We start from the raw sequence: 20,648 nt of genomic DNA on the forward strand, positions 1-20,648 counted from the left end.
CCTTGATTCCACCTTCCACTTGAGAATAAAGCGACCTGGATAAAAATAGGACTCTCAGATTTGCTTTCATATCTGCATGCTTTAGCTACTAAAGATGGCAGGCAGTGCACGTCAGCATTCTGTGCTTTTGGCAGCACAAGTGACACTCAGGAGTGCTCACGCAAGAGCCACGAAGTGTTTAATACTGGAAGAAATGAGACAGATAAGCAAGAGATTTATCATAGACTCAGAAGCATGACATATTTGTCTGTACACCTGTTCTGAAACTGCAATTCTGTACCACTACAGATTATTATACACATGTGGGAGAGGCAGAGGGAGCTTATTCCCAAGTTTACTTGCTGCTTGTTCCAGTGAGTGCTCACTTCCCATGGCAAGAAGTGGGAATCCTTCTACTATAAAAGGTCTGTTACCATCCATGAGAATTAACCTTCACTGATACTTGTAAAGTGAGAATAAAATTTACTGGTTGTTACTTACACTCCTGAAACTACAATAAATTTAATTAAATTTCATTGCACTTGGCTTTACTACATGGATCTTCCATGAATCATGTAGCACAGGAAAGATGAAAAGAGCTAGAAGCTAAGCAAAACACCTGCTGTTTTCCTGTCACTGGCACTCCAAGGGCAAAGGAGTATTGATTTTGGAGTCCTGAACATACATTTGAAGTTCAGTAGCAACTTGACAGTAAGAAAACTCTAAGAAAAGTTTTGAAGACAAAATTCCAAGAATGTGGCAATAATGTATAAAAACATTCTTTTATTTTATCTATTCTGTACAAGCAGGAAAAGAAACTCTACGCCCAGAACAGTTAAAGAATTTAAAGTAGTGCTGTACTCCAGCTGGCCAGCAGTGTACATGTGTGAGAAACCCATCTGCACGTGTGCTGTTCGCACACAAACGTGTCTGTGGCAGGAAGGAGCAGGAACAGTCTTGGCCACAGATGCTTCTGGCCCTCACCTTGTTTCCAGTGCCTGCACAGCAGATCCCCAAAGCCATGGCAGCCCCATAACGCACGTGGGGATTGTAGCTCTCTGACAGCAGAGAAACCACACTCGGACACTGCTCTGGAGTCCTAGAGAAAGGCAAAAAAAGAATGTTGCTTATTATTAATATTGTTCTTCAAAACATGGTATTGTGCTTCAAAATGTGGAGACTTCACTCTGTTCATACCTGAAAATTTCAAATTGTTCTTCCACGCTGTATGTTTTTGCATTTCTCAAAACTTAACCAGATGGGAGGAACAAATGGGCTAAGAGAACAGCGATGTGCACAAATTAATAAACTTTCCTATCACTGCAGATAATCACACACAGTTCCCACTACTAAAGTCTTCCTTTTTAGTGCTTATTTTCTGCCTTTAAAAGATCACCCAGCAGAATGATAAATCTATTGAGGCTGAGGTCTTTATATCTAGAAATCACGCTTTTTTGACAGGCTTTCCACTAGTAGAGGTTTACCCTCCACAAGACACAGAGTACTAAATTTCCCATCAGCAGACACAAAACCCACCACCAGTACTCAATCAACCTTCAAGGCTGGTGGGTCCCAAACTCCCCTTTGCAATCATGGCTTCTGCCAACTCCTCCTCACCCCCATCTCCTGCTGTAAATCACAGCATGAGAGGAAATGCTGACACAACACACACTTCCAATCAGTTTATGAGCAATGTCTACTGCTGCCTCCTTACAGCGTCATACTGTGACTGTTGCTGCCTTCTAAGAGATCTGAGATGGGTGTATATGCTCCATGCCTTGCCAGCTGGGAACTAGTGTCCTGCTCATTACAGCAACAAAGCTTCCAGCCCAGTGCTGGAAGATGAAAGAGAGCCTTAATTTCCCACAGACAGAAGCACATGGTGCTAATGCAAACAGCTTTGTCAATATTGAGTATTTCTGAAGTAGGACAGAACTCACAGGTGTTGATATATTAATTTCCTTCCTGTCTTCATGGTCATATTTATCCCTCCTTTAATTTTGATGCCACACAAACCACTTCATAATATCAAGCACTGCCAGTTTCAGCATATCCAGTCTCATGACACCACGAACACAAGAGCAATGCAGGAAAAAAAAAATGCAGCTGGTAAGTACATGCTCACGAAGAAGAAAGATGTAAAACTATAAACTGTGATTTCATTATATCTGTTTATAGAGTGAACATCATCTGGCTCTTCATGCCATCTCATGGTGTCTTGCAGCCCAGACTAGCATTTTAATTGTCACGTTCACAATCCTAGAAGCAGTCTTGCAAGCCATTTACTTCTACTATAAACTGATTTCAGACTAAAATCTTCTTGGAAGAAGCCAAGAGCATGTTAGTTTTAGCTTCCTTTCTTACATTTGCTACACTGAAAGATGGAAGTTGGAGGGTGGCAGCAGTACCTCTTTGTACACAGGAATTATGTAGGATCATTGTCTGCCAAGGCACTCAACAACTCAAGAGAGAAAAAACACTACGGAGTATACTCCAGCATGGGTTTTATTTAAATGAATAGCTGAATCATAGAAAATAGTAATAAAAAAGACTTTAGCAATAATCTAGTTCATTCTCTTCTTTCATTGTGACAGGGGACAGAAGACATGTTCATATAATGACACACTCATACTTCAGTTATACTCTACACACATAATCAATTAATTTCTACTCCAGCTATTCCCGTTTCAACACTTTCCCACGCTCTCCTCCGATAACTAGTCCTGAACTCTTCTTTGCATTCCTCTCTCCTACTCCAGCTGATCACAGACAGGCACCACGACCACACAGGCTCCAGTCCTCCTCCAGAACTGCTGAAGGGACCCAAAGGCACCCAGGCTTCAGAGGCTACTCAACGCCTCAGCAGTAATGGCAGCAAGCACCCACACTGCCCTCCTCCCCCCACACCACTTCCATCTGAGTCTTCCCAAAGCAGCCACATGGGGAATGAATCCCACCTACCAACATGATTTTACAACCCCCCCTGGCCTTCAACAGCAGCAAAAGAAAAAAACCACAAGAGAGAAGGAAACACAAAGCTGCTGGGAACTGCTGCCTCCAAGATGCAGCCATGATAACAAATGTTAAGAAAGGGAGACAAGCTGGGCAACAGAACAATTCTGTCGTGCCCTATGAGTGAATACGGCAAACTAAAAGACACATTTAAAACTACCTATCAGTCTGTTGCTCAACTAACAGCTTAGATGCTGACAATGTTTTTTTAAAAATGAACTGATGTGGAGCCTAGGAGACACAAATCCCATAATAAATGAGCCCAAGCATTCAGCTGCACAGAAGACTTCAGCTCTTGCACAAAGACCCTTAACACCTTTGTGTTTGCTTTACTTCAGATAATGTTAAACAGGCAGATTGTGAGCCAAAGAAGAGAAAAACACTTTCTGGCAAAGATGTGATTAGGCACTCTGAAGCATTAATCATTAAATTCCTGTTCAGAAAGCTGGATTTTATAGAATCATTAACTTGGACACGTATTTGTGTCTGCAGGCTCAGAAGTTATACCACAGTTTTTATTATAAAATCAGGATGAATGTACATTAATTGATTTTGGAATTCTTGGCCAGATTTAAGTTATTTGTGGCCATTATTTGAAATACTTTTATCTCAAATCTATCCATAAAATGGTCAAACATTTTGACAGCAGGCCTTCCATTAATTCACTTTGGGAGTTGAAGCAACTTAACGGGTCCCACTACTTTCCTCAGTAATGCAGTTCTCTCAACCCCTTAATCTTCAAAAAGTGTCTTCTCACATAACAGAGATCCAGAAGGCAGATCAACAAGTCTTGCTAAAGCGTGTATCAGAGGAACAGGACCTCAGTGCACAAGAGCACTGTTGGCATCAATGCTGAAGCAGTAACATTTGCTTACTCCTTTATTGCTGAGATGTTTTACAAAGTCCTACATGGTGTTGCCAAAGGTCAGTATAAACTCAAATCCACACTCCATAAAATTTATAAAACCCAAAACAATTCTGTCAAGTGATCAAAAGAGAAGTTAAAAAGCCCTCATAAGCAGTCACAGGCTGTAATCATGCTCCCATGGCACTACTTCCATCTGGTACTCCAGCTGGGGAATATGTTTAAAACATGACCATGTCCTCCTTCCCCTGGCGCTTCACTGAGAGCACAGCCCCTCGAGCTGCTGACTTGACATTCAGCACAATCCAGAGGGACAGTCCTCCTGCTGATGGAGGAAGGTTCCACTTCACTGGTACCAAGACCCACACAGGCTCCCAAACCAAGTCCACCCCTCTGTCTCCCTGCTGGAGACCTCCTCCACTCTGTTGACTGCTGATGGCTGAATCAATGTGGTGACAGAGTAGAAACCTCTGGTGGGAGATGGAGAGAAATAATGAAGAGTGCGAGAAAACTTAAAAACAGTACTAAAAAAGAGAAGTGGTTTGTCACAATTCACACTCAGCAACCGGCTACTCCTACTCAGTCCTAATACAGATATCTGTCATTATTGCAAGTTAAACACAGAAAACAACATCACATGAAATACCAAAATAACATTTGGAGATTCAGTGGGCAGAAGTTTTATCTCCAGACACAAAGTTTTCCTCCCCTCTTTAAAGTCACAGTAAAAATTCTAAACCTGGAGTAGATTTAATGTATTTTGAGGACAGAAGCAATGTACCATAGTCCTCTAGCATGACCTTCCCATAACACAATCCAGTAATTTCATCTTAAAATTCATACATTAAAGCCTAAGGCATGTCTCTAAACTGGGCTGTGTATCTTAGAAAGTTAGGCAATGTCTGTTTTTGAAAACCAAATTATCTTTAATGCACTGGTTCCTTCCTTTTTTCCTAACACTGGTTTTACTCAAGCAGTTTGCTTTTGCAATTACACTTTACTACAACAGCAAAATGATGACAAAAAAATGGCCCAATTATTTCCTTCATTTTCATCTGAAAACTGCTCAGCTGCTCCTACATAAGCCATGAAACCACAGACGTCAGTGAACCCAGACCTGTACACAAAAAAACCCAACATCACAACTAGCTTCAACTTTGTTCTGTTACAAGGAAACTAAATTAATAAAGAAGCCAAAAACCTCTGAAAGTTTCTTCCATGGAAGTTCAACAGTGTAGTCAGCTACAGCTTTGTTTCCACCCTACATCAGGATAAGTTTTACTGTTGTGATAAATGGGCTGCAGATAAAGGACTTCCTCCAAGATCCAGTTTGGTTTGTTTCAGAAGTCAAACAAAATCATAAAGAAAAATAAAGATGCAGCAAGACAGCAATAAGAGATTCTCAGCAAAACATAATAGCTGGCATTTTATTAGTTTTACTCACCAACTGGTTGCTCTTGAAACCTCCACAAGAAACAAACACCCAGCACTGTGGATTTTGAATCTTCCCAGAAACCAGAACCAGGGAAAACAGAGAGGAGCTGCCTGACTCCTGCCCATTTGCCTTATCCTCAACTCTGAACTCCTTCCTGGGACTGTTCATTTATTGGATATAATTAAATATACGTGGCATTTATAGATAGAGATAGATATATCTAAATGTCATATTCTCTCCATTAAAAGCTGATACATAGCTTGTAAGTAGCCTAGAGTTTCTGAGAAACCAAAGATAATTTTGAATTCTTCACTACTTCCAAAGAGAGAGGAAAGAAAATTTTTCTTAAGCCTCCAGTGCAAAAATTAACAGAATGAAAACCAGGATATTGATTGTTAACACAGACCAGACTAATACGAAAAAAACCGCCCAGGTCAGCTGGACACCGAAGGTGGCCAGATTCCCTTTCTATCCATGGTGTTGACCTAAACTGTTTTTTTTTTCCTGAAGGTCATTACAATTGCAACATCTGCAGATATCATAGTTCTTAGCAGGCTTTGCCTGCAAGAGCCTTATTGGGCTACTGAAAGTTGAGGATCACAGGTACATTGGCTCTTAACAATCCACTGTAATCTTTTTTCCCCAAGAGGCATGCAACAAGATAAACTAAAAACTCAGACTGCCATATTTTGGAGCACATTCCACGTCAAGTGTCTTATATCACAGACCAGCTAAAACCACATCCTTTGAGCAGTTTATCTCCAGTCCTGTAAGCTGCACATTTTCAAGGTTAATGCATTACTGACATTTTTCTTTATATTTCAGCAATTTTTAAACATGAAACCCCACATTTATATATATATATATATATATGGTAACTTCAGTAAGTAAATATACAGAATATACATGAAAAAACCCCATCACTTTGGTCTCATGATTGAGACTAAAAATGGAAGCATCTGAAGCATCACTAATTTGCACTTATTTTTCAGTCTAAATATTTAAGGACTATACAACTCACCGAAACGTCAGAGAATGGAAGAACAATGTCAAATACATCTTCTAAATTCCTCATTAAGTGTCCCCAGTCATATTTCAAATTATTCTAAATATTTATAACTTTTTTAAACTATTGGTCATGAATTCATCATTTTATACAGAACTATTTCCACAAGTTGTTCCAGCAGTGTAGTGGCAATTAAAAAAACCCCCCAAGTTTAACAGAAGTTTCATTTCATCCATGAATTAGTTAACAAAGGAGAAATGCAGGTATTAACTGCACAATTTCCAGTCATTTCTGGAGGAGGGGGGTGTGTAGCAAAAAGGGGAATATATAAAAAACAGAAAACCTGCAGAGAAAAATGCAACTTACCAATATATTCAGTGTAGACTAAACATCCCATCTCTCTCTCTGGACAAAAAAATGATCCCAGCTATTCCCAAACCAGGAATTTCCTGCAACTAAGTCATGTAGAGCATAGCAAGTGAACTTGAGGGAAATGTACTGACTGAGTAGCACTCACCAGAGACAGCTCAGATCTGACAGAGACACGGCTCTATAAAATAGCACCGGCAATTTGAAAACAGAAGTAACAGCAAGGGATGGGAAATAAAAATAATATCTTTGTATGGCTCAAATATTCTGTTTACAGTGGACCAGGAGTGGGGTCTAGCAATATTTAAGGTTTACCATCATTTACACAGGAGAAGAGCTGGAGGTGGGGACAGGACAGTGGCCTGCAGAAAAAGCCTGGCCACAAGATACAGTGAAGAACCTGCTGCAGATCTGTAACAGATACAGAGGAGGATGTGTTTCTCAAATGATTCAAACCTGGCAAAGCTCAGAAAACAACACAAAGGGCAGATATGTTTTTTATCTCTCTGAAATTAAAAAATGCACCAAAGAGGTAAAAATACTTGCAAGCCAACATACCACTAAACTTGTATCATCTTCTGCAAGTTCCTAAGATAACTGGTTTTATCTGTATTTTAAAAATAATTTCCTTTTCAATTAGTTAAAAATGTATTCATTAGCTTTCATCAGAACAATCTGCAGAAAAAACTTCAAGTACAGCTAGATTAATGCCAGGACATCCTTCAAGATTTATAAAATATAAACCAGAAGTTGATTAGACTTAGTGGATCTTAAGAAAAAGTGAATCCAAATGCTCATTAACCAAATAAAGTATTGTCTTGTCTCAACTGTATGTTTTCATGTGCTCTACTTTCTCAGTACTATCAGGGGTGACAATAGGAAGGTGGCCAGATAAGGAAACAGTATAACCATACCTGGATTAATCTCTATTTTTGTAATATATACTTCTCTGATGAATAAAGATATCAACACTCGATTGTAAATGAATACAGCATGGAATCTTATTGAAGGTTTCCTTTAAACAGGAAAAATAAGAAACAAGTGAAAACTACTGAAAATTCTATTGTATGATCTGAATCCACTTCGAGTATTTCTGTTAATTTCTGACAGCAGCCTTCTCTCTTTGGCCCCACATTACTGGCATTCTAGAGAGACGATTTTTTTTCTTTTTTAAAGAAATATAAATTGATGCACAGTTCAGTGAGGACCTGATTTCCAGCTCAAGGCTGGTGAGCAGAAGCAATTCATGGAATGTGTCATACAGAGGGTCAGACCATGATCTCATGGTTTCTTCTGGGCTTTACTCAAGGACTTATTACACAATTTTGCAGCTAATGTCCTTGGAAGTGAACTCTATTTCCATTTTAATGCAGAACTATAAGATGACACTGAGGCTATACACACATCTGACTGAAAGTTGGAAGGTAACAAAAGAGAACACTCAGGATAATAAAAAGCAGCTGCAGAAGAAAAGTTTTAAAGTAACAGTGCACACACTTCAAATAAGTGTGCTAAACAATACTTTTATAAAGTTAGGCAAGAAAAAACCTGGAGTGTTTACAGGGCTGTAGAACTTTTTAGGGTTAACTATGCTTCCGTCCAGAAAGCAAGTGAGCAAAAGAGCCCAGAGAGCGAGCAGCAGACAGACAGACAGACAGACACGCTACGGTGCACAGAGACACAACGTTGTAGCGTGAAGGGTCATTTCCAGGACCCGCACATCCTGATACAGCTACAGGGAGTGCACTTTATAGTGCTGGAGCAGTGAGTCAATTAACCCTCTCTGTCTCTTTTCCAGCCAAACCCCCCACCCACTCACTTCTCTGCTTTTCAAACACTGGAGCTGAATATGCTGGAATGAGTCGATCAACGAACAAGGGTAGCAGCAAACTGCGAGCTTTGCTTATGAACAAAGAGAGAACTGCATATAGACTCTGATCACCTAAGTGGAATCAACAAAGAATGGAAGAGAAAGGACAGCAAAAGAGAATACAACCTTATTTCTATCCTTTTTCACATGTGGTGAGAATTATTCTTCATTTCAGAGTTGGAGAAAATACCGGGGTGAGAAGAAATACAGTTTTCCCAAAACAGAAATTCTTAATCTTGTTGATAGAAGAAATGTGCTAAACAAAAGCACGCAAAGAGACAAGCTTCAGAAATATTTTAAAAGTCAAAAGCAAATGAACAACTTGTTTTCCAGAAAGTAGTGAAAAATCTCAACATTCACCAAGTGACCAAAAAGAAAATTACAAAGGATCTTCCTGGATGCAAAGTGAACTCTACCAAAATGCACGAGAAAGAGGTAAGGCTTTCTTCACCTGAAAACTGCAACACATCAAATCTTCTCAGTAACTGAGCATTTGATCAGCTTAATGCCGGGACAGCTGTTTGAGTCTCTGCTTGAAGTGGGAAATGCAAGCATTAAGTCTTTAGCAGAGTTGACAGAGAAAGAAAGAGAGAGAGAACAGGCTGTGCTTACTAAAAGCATTGCTCAGATTACAAAAACAAGCGTTTTACTCACTCCTACCCCTTCAAGTAATGGGTAAATTTAGATGTCTCAGTTCGATAAATCTCTACAGTCCCCTTGAGACTGTCACCAGTGTTTTATTGTCTGCAGCTTCCTGACCCTCACCTGATAAATTAGGAAGTGCTGAGATTAAAACGGAAACCTCATACATAATTTCTGAAGATATTTTTGGGGTTACCCTCTGTGGAGAAGTAGGATTCTTAATAAGGGGAAATATGGGAACTGCTGTCTGCCTACGCACACACTGCTGGAGACTAGACACTCGGGAGAGGAGGAGTTGCACATACACAACTCGAGCATCTGCCTCTGCATCAGTTTGTACTCAGAAGGAGCAAATCTACATAGACTGTACCTAAAGGGAATCGTTTGGCATTCAGATTTGTCTATCACTCTTTACTGCTGTAGCAAAAAAAAATAAAAGGAAGCTAACGCACTGCTTATTTTTGACAGCTACTGATTTTTTTCTTATAATCTTCTGAAATCTGAACGTCGCTATAAAGAGGAGACCAGACCACTGAACGCTACCAACGAGAGATGGACACAAGACAGGACTTTCATTTTTAAAACTATTTTGCGCCCAGCAAGGCACAGGATAAAAAAATTGGATACCAGCTCGGACATGGTTACAGTATCTCAAAATAGCAGATGACCAGTTCACTATACTGACCATGCTGGCCTTTCTTCAGGACCATTCTGGACCAGAGAGGAACAGAGAACTCTTACGCCGTACGCAACTCCTGAGCAAAACACAGCTCCTGAATACATTCCGCTGCACACAAAAATGTCCCATCCTTTACAGTCCTTGAACGGGTCTGGAGCTGGCAATGGATCTTTGTCGCCTCTCTCAGTAACAGGAGCACCCAAGCAGGACTACCCAAGTGAGGAACAAGGAAGCAAAGTGCACTGGGCAGCATTGCTGATCCTCCTGGTGATAATCCCCACCATTGGGGGGAACATACTTGTCATTCTGGCGGTGTCCCTGGAGAAAAAGTTGCAATATGCTACCAACTACTTTCTGACATCCTTGGCGGTGGCAGATTTGCTCGTGGGTCTGTTTGTGATGCCAATTGCCCTTCTCATAATATTATTTGGTAAGTGCAGCATGTTTGTTTCGTCAGGTTTGCATATGGGGTACAATTCTGGGAGGTCTAATTTAAACAGAAAAGTTGTTTGCTTTCCATCATTATAATTTTAAAAATCACTTGGATCAGGGCTGCTAAATCTTCACTCCCTCTCATCTTAATACAGCTTAATGTCTTTATGGGAAGTACAACCATGTGGATATTCTTTCCTTTGAAACAAACCATTCAAAAAACATCCAAGACTCAAAAATATTCAAATAGGAGCTGAAGCACAGGGAATTACATTTTGTACAGTGTAATACAATTTTTAACAACCTCAGCACAATGCTGGTATTTATTGTATTATATTACACCAATTGCAAGCAGTATTCTCTTAAAGAACTTGAAATCAAGGCTAGATATCTGTTCAGTACACTGAACAGCTTTTGAACTTCCTATGATTAGTGCACCTGATTTTACCTGAGTATTGACTCCATGAGCAGTCATATATTTACATGGTCAGTCAGAATTGGTCCCTGGCACCATCAGAGACAACAAACTTTACCAGTACTGGTTTCAGAGAAACTGATTTTCTCCCACCTGGGGAAAGCCACAGGTTCATAATGCATCACAAAGAATTAAATCATCTGTAAGCCAAGGAAGCCTCAATCCATGTACCTCATGTTTGAGATACAGATTTGTCATTTAGTCTGCTTCATATGAAATAAAATAGGCCTTTTTCACATGAACAAACATTGGATGTGACATTTTCTGTCTCATTAGTCCTTACAGAACAAGCAGGATTTTTCCACAGTCTCTCACGCCCAGCTTTATTTCAGATACTGCTTCTGACAACTAATTAGAGGCAACTCCATGGGAAAGTCTCTTTTACTCCTAAGAATACACTTTAAATTGTTTATTTTCATCTCATAAATGGAAAAAATCAATGATACAGATCTTTCAATAAACTTAAAGATTTATATAATTATCTTTAAGGTACAGATACCACTGGGTATTATGAAGGGCTGCAGGACTTCACTTTTCCTAGGCTAGACTCTAGAAGTTGCCTGAGCAACAAGCAAACACAATCATAAACTTTATTTCAGAAAGGCCATCAGTAGCTTCTGTTTGCTGCAGAAAACTGGTATCACTTTATTAACAAATGTGTTTATTCATTAAATGCCTTGTGAATTTCTGTGTGTTACAGACTTCTCCCTATACAGAAGTGTGAACTGGAGGTCAGAATTCAGCATTGAGATCACAGAATAGGGCTTTTTTTTCCAAGCAACAGTTTGTAGAAAGAAAACTGAATACGTAACTGAGACAGTGATTTCTAACTCAAAAAACTAGTCAATTATAGAATACATTGGTATGTCATGTATGTGCACATGTGTGTGTGGAGGCAAGAAACAGATATGCATCTCCATACTTACACACAGATGCTGTAACTGCTTAGTTCCTACCAAAGGCTTCATTAATAACAACAATAAAAACTACTAGCCATAAAAAGTACTAGTACTGACTAGCAACTAATATAAAGGGAAGGCAAATTCTGGATTTTGTGGAGTAGGTTTTGTGCAGTGATGGAGTTTTCCTGTTTTGAGTTTTTTTTTTTTTATTATTTTCATTCTACTAGACTAACAAATCTTTTCTTTATAACTTCATAAAGAGTCTATTGCTCCTTAATCTCGCAATTAATCCACAGCTAAACCCTGGTTACAACAGTTTAAAGCATGCTAGGAATCTTAATTCAAAAATCAAACAAAAACATCTTTCATGGTGCAGGAAATTTACCAGAAAGTAGTAAATTCAGCTATAATTAATTAAGTAAGACCACAACCCGCCTTCCACACAACAGTGGTTAAAACTGAAATTTCTTGCATACAACTACTCTCTTTGGCAGCCAACCAGAAAAACTGCTTTGCCTCTTCACTGACTGAGAGAAGATGCTGAGGTGTTTATAGAAGTTCAAAGAATGAGCAAAACATGAGGAGTTACTGGAATGAATATAGAACAGACATTTAAATACATAAGTCTAAATCTTGAAGCTACATTAGCCAGATAACTACTTGAACAAAGAATAGTCATTGACAGCCAAACAGCAAACTAAATCCAGCCTTCTGGCACTTCCACACAGGAATGTTTCCATAATAATGAAAGAGCTGGGTGCAGCTTCTAGATACAGAGTACAAATATTATGCTTCCGATTTGGGATTGATATCTAATTATGCGGAGAAGATTTGGAGGAAAAGGTGTGAACTGAAGTGCAGTCACATTAAGATCCTGACTGTACAAACTAATGTGTCACAGGGTGTTCAAAATCAAAACCTGCTACAGACATTGGCTCCACACCCTGACAGAACACTCACCAAAAAATCTTCAGAAATGGACTGCTTCTGTAATAAAGAGCTGCCCCTTTTAAATGTAAGTAAATAAATGAATCTGTAAACTCATTTGCAGGTGTAATGCCACGAGCAGCACATGATTTTTTCTCAGCAGAGCAACCAAAATGTACTCTGGTACAAGCATACACAGCAATTTTGATTTAGGAGTGTGTGTCAGAATACATAAACATTTTGTAGCTTTTATAGCTTACTAAATTCTTCTCATTTCTTAAAAAAAGCCAAGGAGGGCCCACTAAGAGATAACTGCATTCTCTGAAATCTAGCTTTCAAAACAGTTACCCAAATTTCTAACACTCAGAACTACTGAAATTCATTGGATTGTGAAATTAGCAAACACACTTGAGTAATCCTCCCATTTGCAAAGCCTGCAGCAGGAAGAAGTCTGATGTCCATAGCTTGGTGGGCAATGGCCTACTTGAAGACAACCCATGTACTATCTTTTAAAACATATTCTCTACTCTGGATAATCATCCACTTAAAATCAGAAAGTAATGCTGATCATCCTAGGCTGCAAACCATTATCTTAACCTATCACAAACCACCAGTCTTAATCTTCTCCCATTAGTGATGATGAATCACAACAAATCTTCACTTCTTGCCTGTGCAAACTGCCAGAGAAAACTTTAATCAAGGACTACTTCCAAAATCTCAAATCTAAAGATAAGTAAGAAAACAAAGGTTTATTTATCAGAAGGCAAGCCTAATTAAAAAAAAAACCCAACTTTGATTAAATAAAAAAAACTAGAGAACAGCCTGGAGACACCAGGCCTTGGCAGCCCAGAGAGCCAAGTACTGCCATGAGGGTGAACACCCCACATGCAGCTACAGACACACACATCAGTGTGAAGACTGAAACTCAGGGTTAAATGGGCTGGTGACTGAAAATATCCATTTCCATCTCAGCAAAAACATCATTATATAACAGCAACAAAGCCCTTTACAGGTAACACATTCTGCGGCCCTTACAGCAGAAGAACAAATGGTTTCCAAGTCTATTTAAAGATTTCTCTCAATCATACTTAGACATGTACCCAAGCAGTGCTTTCTCTTAAGCTTTCCAAAACCATTTTGGCTTACAGCAAGAGCAGCTCTTCTATACTGTACTTTGTTATAAGAATTACACATTTCCAAGGTATTTCCTATAAATAAAGCTTTTCTTAAATAAAGATTAATCAAAGGTAGACAGTTGCAGTAAAAGCTCATTTTACTTCTCTTAAGGTTGAAGACAAATCTTAAAGCATGTACTCTGTCTTGTTTAGACTCAAAATAAGCAAAATCTGCAACAGCAGCACTGCTGCAGTGCTGGGAGGACCCGAGGCAAGGTTTGTAGGAAGAAAGAATTTCTTTTTAACTTATACCACCTGACAGCTGGAGAAACCAGACAAATTTTCAGTCAGGCACCTTTGTCAGGTCACCAAGTTATAGCAGAATACACTACAGAATGAATCCTAGACAACTGTGTGACTCTTCTGGACTTTAAAGTATCAGTTTCATGATATTTGTTTCATTTAAATAATAACCATCATATTCAGTTCTTATCAGTTACTGCATTTAAAGTTTACTTTGATTTTGTTTGGACAAAACCCAGCATCTCTTCCACACAAATGCAGCAGGACATAATGCTACAATCATGAATGTGATAACCTACTGCCTTCTGCACCCAGTTCAAAGCTAGACAAAAATAAAGAAAATATAAAGCTTTCTCTGTTCAGTTGCACTTGTCAACTCACAAAAGCTCTTACAACTCAAAAATGTACAAGATTGCTTTGTATCAGGCCGCTGTTTAAATGTATCTTTATTTCAAAGAAGCAAAAGGGCCTTTTGTTGCAAAATATTTTCTTCTGCCAACAGTAAATTAACTAAAAAAGGAAAGACTTTTTACACTAGGGTTCTCCAGGACGCAAAGCAGTTATAATCCAGGGAATGGCATGTGAGTACTATCCAAAAGAAGTATTAGCTGCTCACTTGAAATCCAGCTGTGTTATCTGCCATCCTTTAAGTTGTAGAACACACTTTCTATTGTTCAAGTTTTATCTGAACTAATCCTTCATCATGAAGTCAAAAGGAGCTGTCAGTTTTCTGGACTGAGCAAAAACATTTCAAGCCCATCAAATCAATTACTTCTTTTACTATACCTTTTTTTAATTACAGCTGGTTACATGAGCCACAATACATTTTGGTTTTTCTGATCCATTTCAGTAATGCACCATACCTTGCTGCCAGCTAAAAGTCTAGGCACGAAAATTAAAGATGAGTAAATGTTTCATAATCTACTAATTACAACTTTTTCATACCTGCCTGACAGACTAATTTTTTTGAAGCATAATTTCAACCATAGAACCTATTTTAGGAAATAATTATGGTAGATACTAAAATTTACTGGTTAATAAATTGAAAACAGACTGCCTCTATTCCTTCTGCCTCACTGCCTACATCATATCCTCACCTGGAGTCCTCTGCTTTGGGGATGGCTGAAGTTCAGTTCAGGGCTCCATCCATCCGTTCTCTTTGTTTAACACGGAAGGTTTCCCAGCATAGGTAAGAGTGCAGACAAGTACTTGCTATGTTTGTCTTCATAAAATTTTCCATCCTCTGCAGTTTACAATTCAAGTCAAAGCTGCACCATTATCATTTCCATCTCTCAGTCATGTTATGAAAAAATGTTTTAATCTCAAATGACTGCAATGTTACCACATTGATAAGACTGGACATTACAAAAGTCCAGCTCATTTGGCACTCTCAGCATGCAGGTCTATTTATGCTGACGAAGGAAATTAAAACCAATCTGATTTATTAGAAACGTCTTTTTCCCCCTAATCGTCACTCAACAAAGAACAGATCTCCCTGGCAATACCATTAATGTACCTACTGATAGAGCACAGCTGAATTTTACAAGGGAGGAAAATACATTTAGTAGATCGACTTCTACCATTAGAAACAGAAAAATCTTCCTCATTCACACATTCTTCCCCGAGACTACAGAACATCCTTATAGACACACAACACTTAAGTGCACCTCAAACTGAACACTGCTTATACTGGATTGTAGTACAAGCTACTTCTGAGTGAAAATACACCAGTTAGAAAAAAATAATCAGAGTTCCATTAATGTTCATTTGGTATTGTAGACATTGATAAGGGAGACACAGCTCCCAAAAATACAAGCCTTTTGGAAATCTGAACACTACAAAACCTTCATCTTGGATACAGTGCAGTTGACAGGCCCTATGTTTGCTATAAAGATTAACATTAAGGACAGGTAACTACTCTAAGAAACAGGATGCCAGAATTAAAATCCAAGCCATTGCTCCTGGGGAAACAGACCAAAAATAAAAAGGTCATGCATAAAAATTTTCAATTTTTATAAAATCCTTACTGAGACAGAACAGCCCTATGTCACATTAGTGCTCAACTGTATCTGGCCAAATGATGCAGCAAACTCATTTTAAAGATGTGTGAACGAGATTCTTCAAAATCACTCCTAAGATTCAACAGTGGTTCTACAATGACAAACTAATACTTTGGTTATGACCCATTATCTCCTCCATTTAATATAACCTTGAATCATAGTACTATCAAGGAGAAACAGCTGAAAATAATCATTTAACAGCAGGCTTGCAAGAACCAAACAGCCATGGTCCATTTTTTATAACTTTTTAATCCAGAGTCCTTGCCACAAAAGGACAAAAAGACAGGGTAAGGTTTACAGTACACAAATAGCCTGATCAATGTGATGGCAGCAACCATGGTGGTTAGGAGCTAACTAAAATGTAAAACAGAACCCATCTGAGGCAGTGGCAAAGCTCAGCTCCTGTAGTACTATGGATTTCTCAAAGATACTGGCACCACAATAAAATCACACACTGAAAGTTCTCAAAAAGCTTAAATTCTAATGAATTTTTTGTTCTCTTTCAGACAATACCTGGCCTTTACCAACTGCCTTGTGTCCTATGTGGCTGTTCCTTGATGTCCTCTTTTCCACAGCTTCCATCATGCACCTCTGTGCCATCTCACTAGACCGCTACATTGCGATAAAAAAGCCAATCCAGGCCAGTCAGTACAATTCATGGGCTACAACAATCATCAAAATCATCGTGGTTTGGCTCATTTCAATAGGTATGTGAGACCTGGAGACTAGAAAAGGAATACAGAAGCTTTTTATGTCCAAAACAATAGGTGACAGGTGGGGAAAATGGAAAATTTGGCCAAGTACTATTGATTGGAAGACCGTAACACTCAGGCTGGCTGAAGTCCACCTCTTGGATCATACATAGCTACACCATAAAAATCTGCACGAACCACTGCTCCTTATTAGGCCCACTAGAAAGGCCAAGGATTGAGTCAGACTGATAATCATCACTCTTCTTCATGCTCCTAAAAGTTCAAAAATCAGAAGACAGTATCTGCATGCATAGTATGTCTCCTGGGAAAGCAAGATTTCATGTTCCTGTGGTGCTATATTTTGTCCCAAACACAATTTTAAGCCTTCAGTAGATATTGGTAAATTCTGTGCTGCATGAAGGAAGTATAAAAAAGTTAATTACTTATAGCAAAGAAACAAATGAGTGGCTGGTAACATCCAGGCTAACACTGAAGGCTAAGACAGCACATAGAAAGGCTAATATATAACCAAAAAACCCCCAACCAAAACAACAAACCCTGAACAGTTTATATAAAGGATACCAACATACAAACTTCTATGATATCAGTATCTCTGTGATGTGCATGTGGCACCTCAGCTGTCTTTAATGCTTAAAAAAATAAATCTGTTAAATGAGCTAAGGAAAGGAAAACATTTAATGCAAATAACTTAATACATGCTGCAGATAGCCATAGTGCTGTATGCATTGTGTGCAAGACCAAACAAAATTATTCTGCATTATTAAGACCATTATGCATAGGAGAATGGGTACATCCACCTTCTTGGCTGAAGCAAATGCGCCTAAACCCCGGATTTCCAACTTCAAAAAAATTTTGGAAGAGCTGTGATGATAGGAGAAAAGATGCTACCTCTATTCTATCACCACCCCCACCCCCCAAAAAAAAAAACTTAGCATGATAAGACACTTAAAAGTTGACCTTTTAATGTGTGATTTATTGCCATTAACCAGCACTGTACTTTTCAATTTCTTTCTATCTAATATAAGACTACTCTGCAGCTGAGCCAGGTTCTCCAAATCAAAGGTTAATTCGATTCAATCTTCATTTTAAATGCTTGTTGTAACTGAAGGTGCGCTTCTAATTACAAAAGGGGTCGAGTTGCTGAAGGGTAACCCATTTTGCTCTTGCTGCTTTCAACCAACTTGTAGGCAGAGTAGCAGAGGAATACAGTAAATCCCTGTATCTCATTAAGTGGTATCAGAAAACAGCACAAATCACCTTCACCAGACAGCAAGGAACCTGTTGTTTTTGTTGTAATGTCAGACTGCTGGCAAATGAAGTCCTGACTGTAATTTAGTGGTTATAAAAAATTCATTTAAAAGACAAGACTGCTAACATTTTTTTTAAACGAGTGGTGAATTACAGAGCTAGCCAGCCTCATTTAAACACTCCTAAATATGCAGGAGACTTTAAACAACACATCCATCTCAAACACACACTGCATAATTCTGGCAACTATTTAGCTACTTGTATATATGGAAGAGTCAAGCAGGGTGAAAAAAATCAGCTGTGTCCAGTCACTTGATGTGGTTAATAGAAGAGGGAAAGACAAGACTTAGGTATTTACAAAACTGCCCCTCAAAAAGTGCAAAGGTTACCCTGGGGAAGAGAAAAAAAAAGGGCAGATGGCATTAGGGAAACACATTTCACTGGAGGAAAAGCCATGCTAATTCTAACAACCAGAGTCAAAGCAATTCATGTGTTTTACACTTGAAAAGTTGGCAACTTTATACTGCTTCCTCAATCACTATGGGTTAGGCCCAATCTCCTTAGAAAGGGCACTCTGTTAAAGCTCAGCTTGCCAAGTCTTACAAAGTACTGTTTGCCCAATTAGCCACGTGATGCTCTCAACAACTCACATTGTGTCCGTCACCCCATGCGTGCTCCAGAGCTCAGGAATTACCTTCCTTTAGAAACCCTGAGGCTTCAGGCCCAGTGAAGCGATTGCAAGCGATTACCCTTTGCTGAAGCACGTTTTTTTTCCTGCAGGCATTGCAATTCCGATCCCTATCAGAGGCATTGAGGATGGAAATGGCAACTCTAAAAACATCACGTGTGCACTGATGCCTGATCGTTTTCATGACTTCATTCTGTACGGATCAGTGGCTTCCTTCTTCATTCCCCTCGCTATCATGATCGTCACTTATTTCCTGACAATCCAAGTGCTGCGCAAAAAGGCCTATTTGATCAACAAGCCGCCCCAGCGCTTCACCTGGTCAACAGTGTCCACAGTCTTTCAGCGTGACACAACACCTGCCTCCTCACCAGAAAAGGTGGCCATGCTAAATGGCTCCAGAAAGGACCAGACTTTGTCCAGTGACATGCCTATCTGCAGGACATCCACCATCGGGAGGAAGTCCATGCAAACGATAACCAATGAACAAAGGGCGTCAAAAGTTCTGGGGATTGTATTTTTTCTTTTCTTGTTGATGTGGTGCCCATTCTTCATAACAAACATCAGCTCAGTTCTGTGCAACTCCTGCAACCAGGAGGTTTTTCAAAAGCTTTTGGAGATATTTGTTTGGATAGGGTATGTATCCTCAGGAGTGAACCCTCTTGTATATACACTCTTCAACAAAACATTTCGGGAGGCTTTCAGCAGGTACATCACTTGCAACTATCAGACCACAAAGCATATCAAGGCCCTTCGGCAGCGCTCCAGCAGGATCTCCTTCAGAAGCTCTGTGGCAGAAAATTCCAAGCTCTTTGTCATGAATGGGATGAGAAATGGGATTAACCCCATTATGTACCAGAGCCCAATGAGGCTGAGGAGCTCACCCATCCAAGCATCATCGGCCGTTCTGCTGGATACGTTGCTGCTCACCGAGAACGAGGTTGATAAAACAGAAGAACAAGTCAGCTATGTATAGTGGAATGGCAGCCATGTCCATACAGCATTACTGTATGTATTATTCCAGATAACTGTGCTGTAAGAGGGTATAAATACTGTTGTTTTCTGTTATTTAAGCAAGCAATATCTTATAAATTTATATTAATTCCTCTCCTTCAAAGTCTCCTCTACTTTAACCCCAACCCCATGGTGGCATACAACTTCATTCCATGACAAATGACTCGTGCAGAACTGTAGCCTAAGGAAGAGGGAAATAAATAAAAGCTAAATCATTTTAAGTATCTGACTTCAGTTCTCATCACCTTCAGTCTCTTCAAAGCACATCTTTATAAGAAAAGCATTTCTGTACAAACACTACTCTAAAATTTACTCTGGCAAGAAGACAAAACTTTGTAGGTTGATGCTCTACAGTGGAAGCAGCAGAGGGATATAAGCTCATTGGTTTTAATTTAAATCTCTGTAAACGAACCAGCACACAAGCTCACTGCTTTCCCTCCTACAGACACATTCCTCTGCTGAGACTGTGTACCCACATAGGAGCTTTCCTTGCTCTCCGAGGGTGTGTAAATCACAAGCAGAATCACTCGCTCCAGAGACCAATGTACATGCCCATTCCATAAGGCATGATTAAAAATTCCATGTATGGAAATGATGTCTTTCCTGTAGGGGTGGGCAGAATATCTCACCCACCTGAATTTCACTTCATTACATTCACATACTCATAAGACCAGTGTTGCCAGATTATTCAAAGAAAACTGCCCTTTTTTCTTTTCATACTAAGAAAATGAATTATTTAATCAAAATAGCACAATACACAATCAATGATCATAAGTAAAACAGGATACACAAAGCCTGGAACATCCCTGTAATATATATGAACAAGCTTCCTTTTTAATGACCATGGGAACTTCAGTGAAAGCCTCCCCTTATCCAATGTAGCTCACAGAAAGTAGAGAAATCACAGATAGAACAGC

The 20,648-nt window shown here is 39.2% G+C and overlaps 2 protein-coding genes across 3 annotated transcripts in view; one reads left to right on the top strand and one right to left on the bottom strand.

The window, feature by feature from the left end:
• Positions 1-20,648, bottom strand: part of PSMD1 (proteasome 26S subunit, non-ATPase 1) — a 61,844-nt gene that overhangs the window by 18,235 nt on the left and 22,961 nt on the right. The window contains exon 16 of the mRNA XM_017727017.1: positions 964-1,078. Within this exon, the coding sequence (XP_017582506.1) occupies positions 964-1,078 (115 nt within the window). The remainder of the gene's footprint in view (positions 1-963; positions 1,079-20,648) is intronic.
• HTR2B (5-hydroxytryptamine receptor 2B) lies at positions 6,246-19,952 on the top strand. 2 transcript variants are annotated; one of them, XM_017727018.1, is made up of 4 exons: positions 6,246-8,971; positions 9,647-10,287; positions 16,578-16,778; positions 18,813-19,939. In XM_017727018.1, the coding sequence occupies exons 2-4, from the start codon at positions 9,978-9,980 to the stop codon at positions 19,691-19,693; spliced, it is 1,392 nt and encodes a 463-aa protein (XP_017582507.1). In that variant the 5' UTR covers positions 6,246-8,971; positions 9,647-9,977; the 3' UTR covers positions 19,694-19,939. The 2 variants fall into 2 exon arrangements, with proteins under 2 accessions (XP_017582507.1, XP_008642773.1); XM_008644551.2 differs by having other exon boundaries at positions 6,246-10,287; positions 18,813-19,952.

This window comes from Corvus brachyrhynchos, unplaced genomic scaffold (genome assembly GCF_000691975.1).
Source record: "Corvus brachyrhynchos isolate BGI_N302 unplaced genomic scaffold, ASM69197v1 scaffold162, whole genome shotgun sequence".
NCBI classification, from domain to species: Eukaryota; Metazoa; Chordata; class Aves; order Passeriformes; family Corvidae; genus Corvus; species Corvus brachyrhynchos.

Excerpts from the sequence above, each read along its gene's own strand:
- HTR2B (XM_008644551.2), top strand. The coding sequence starts at position 9,978 with ATGTCCCATCCTTTACAGTCCTTGAACGGGTCTGGAGCTGGCAATGGA. Across the intron at positions 10,288-16,577 it reads CCTTCTCATAATATTATTTG|ACAATACCTGGCCTTTACCA; the intron begins GTAAGTGCAGCA and ends GTTCTCTTTCAG. Across the intron at positions 16,779-18,812 it reads GGTTTGGCTCATTTCAATAG|GCATTGCAATTCCGATCCCT; the intron begins GTATGTGAGACC and ends TTTTTCCTGCAG.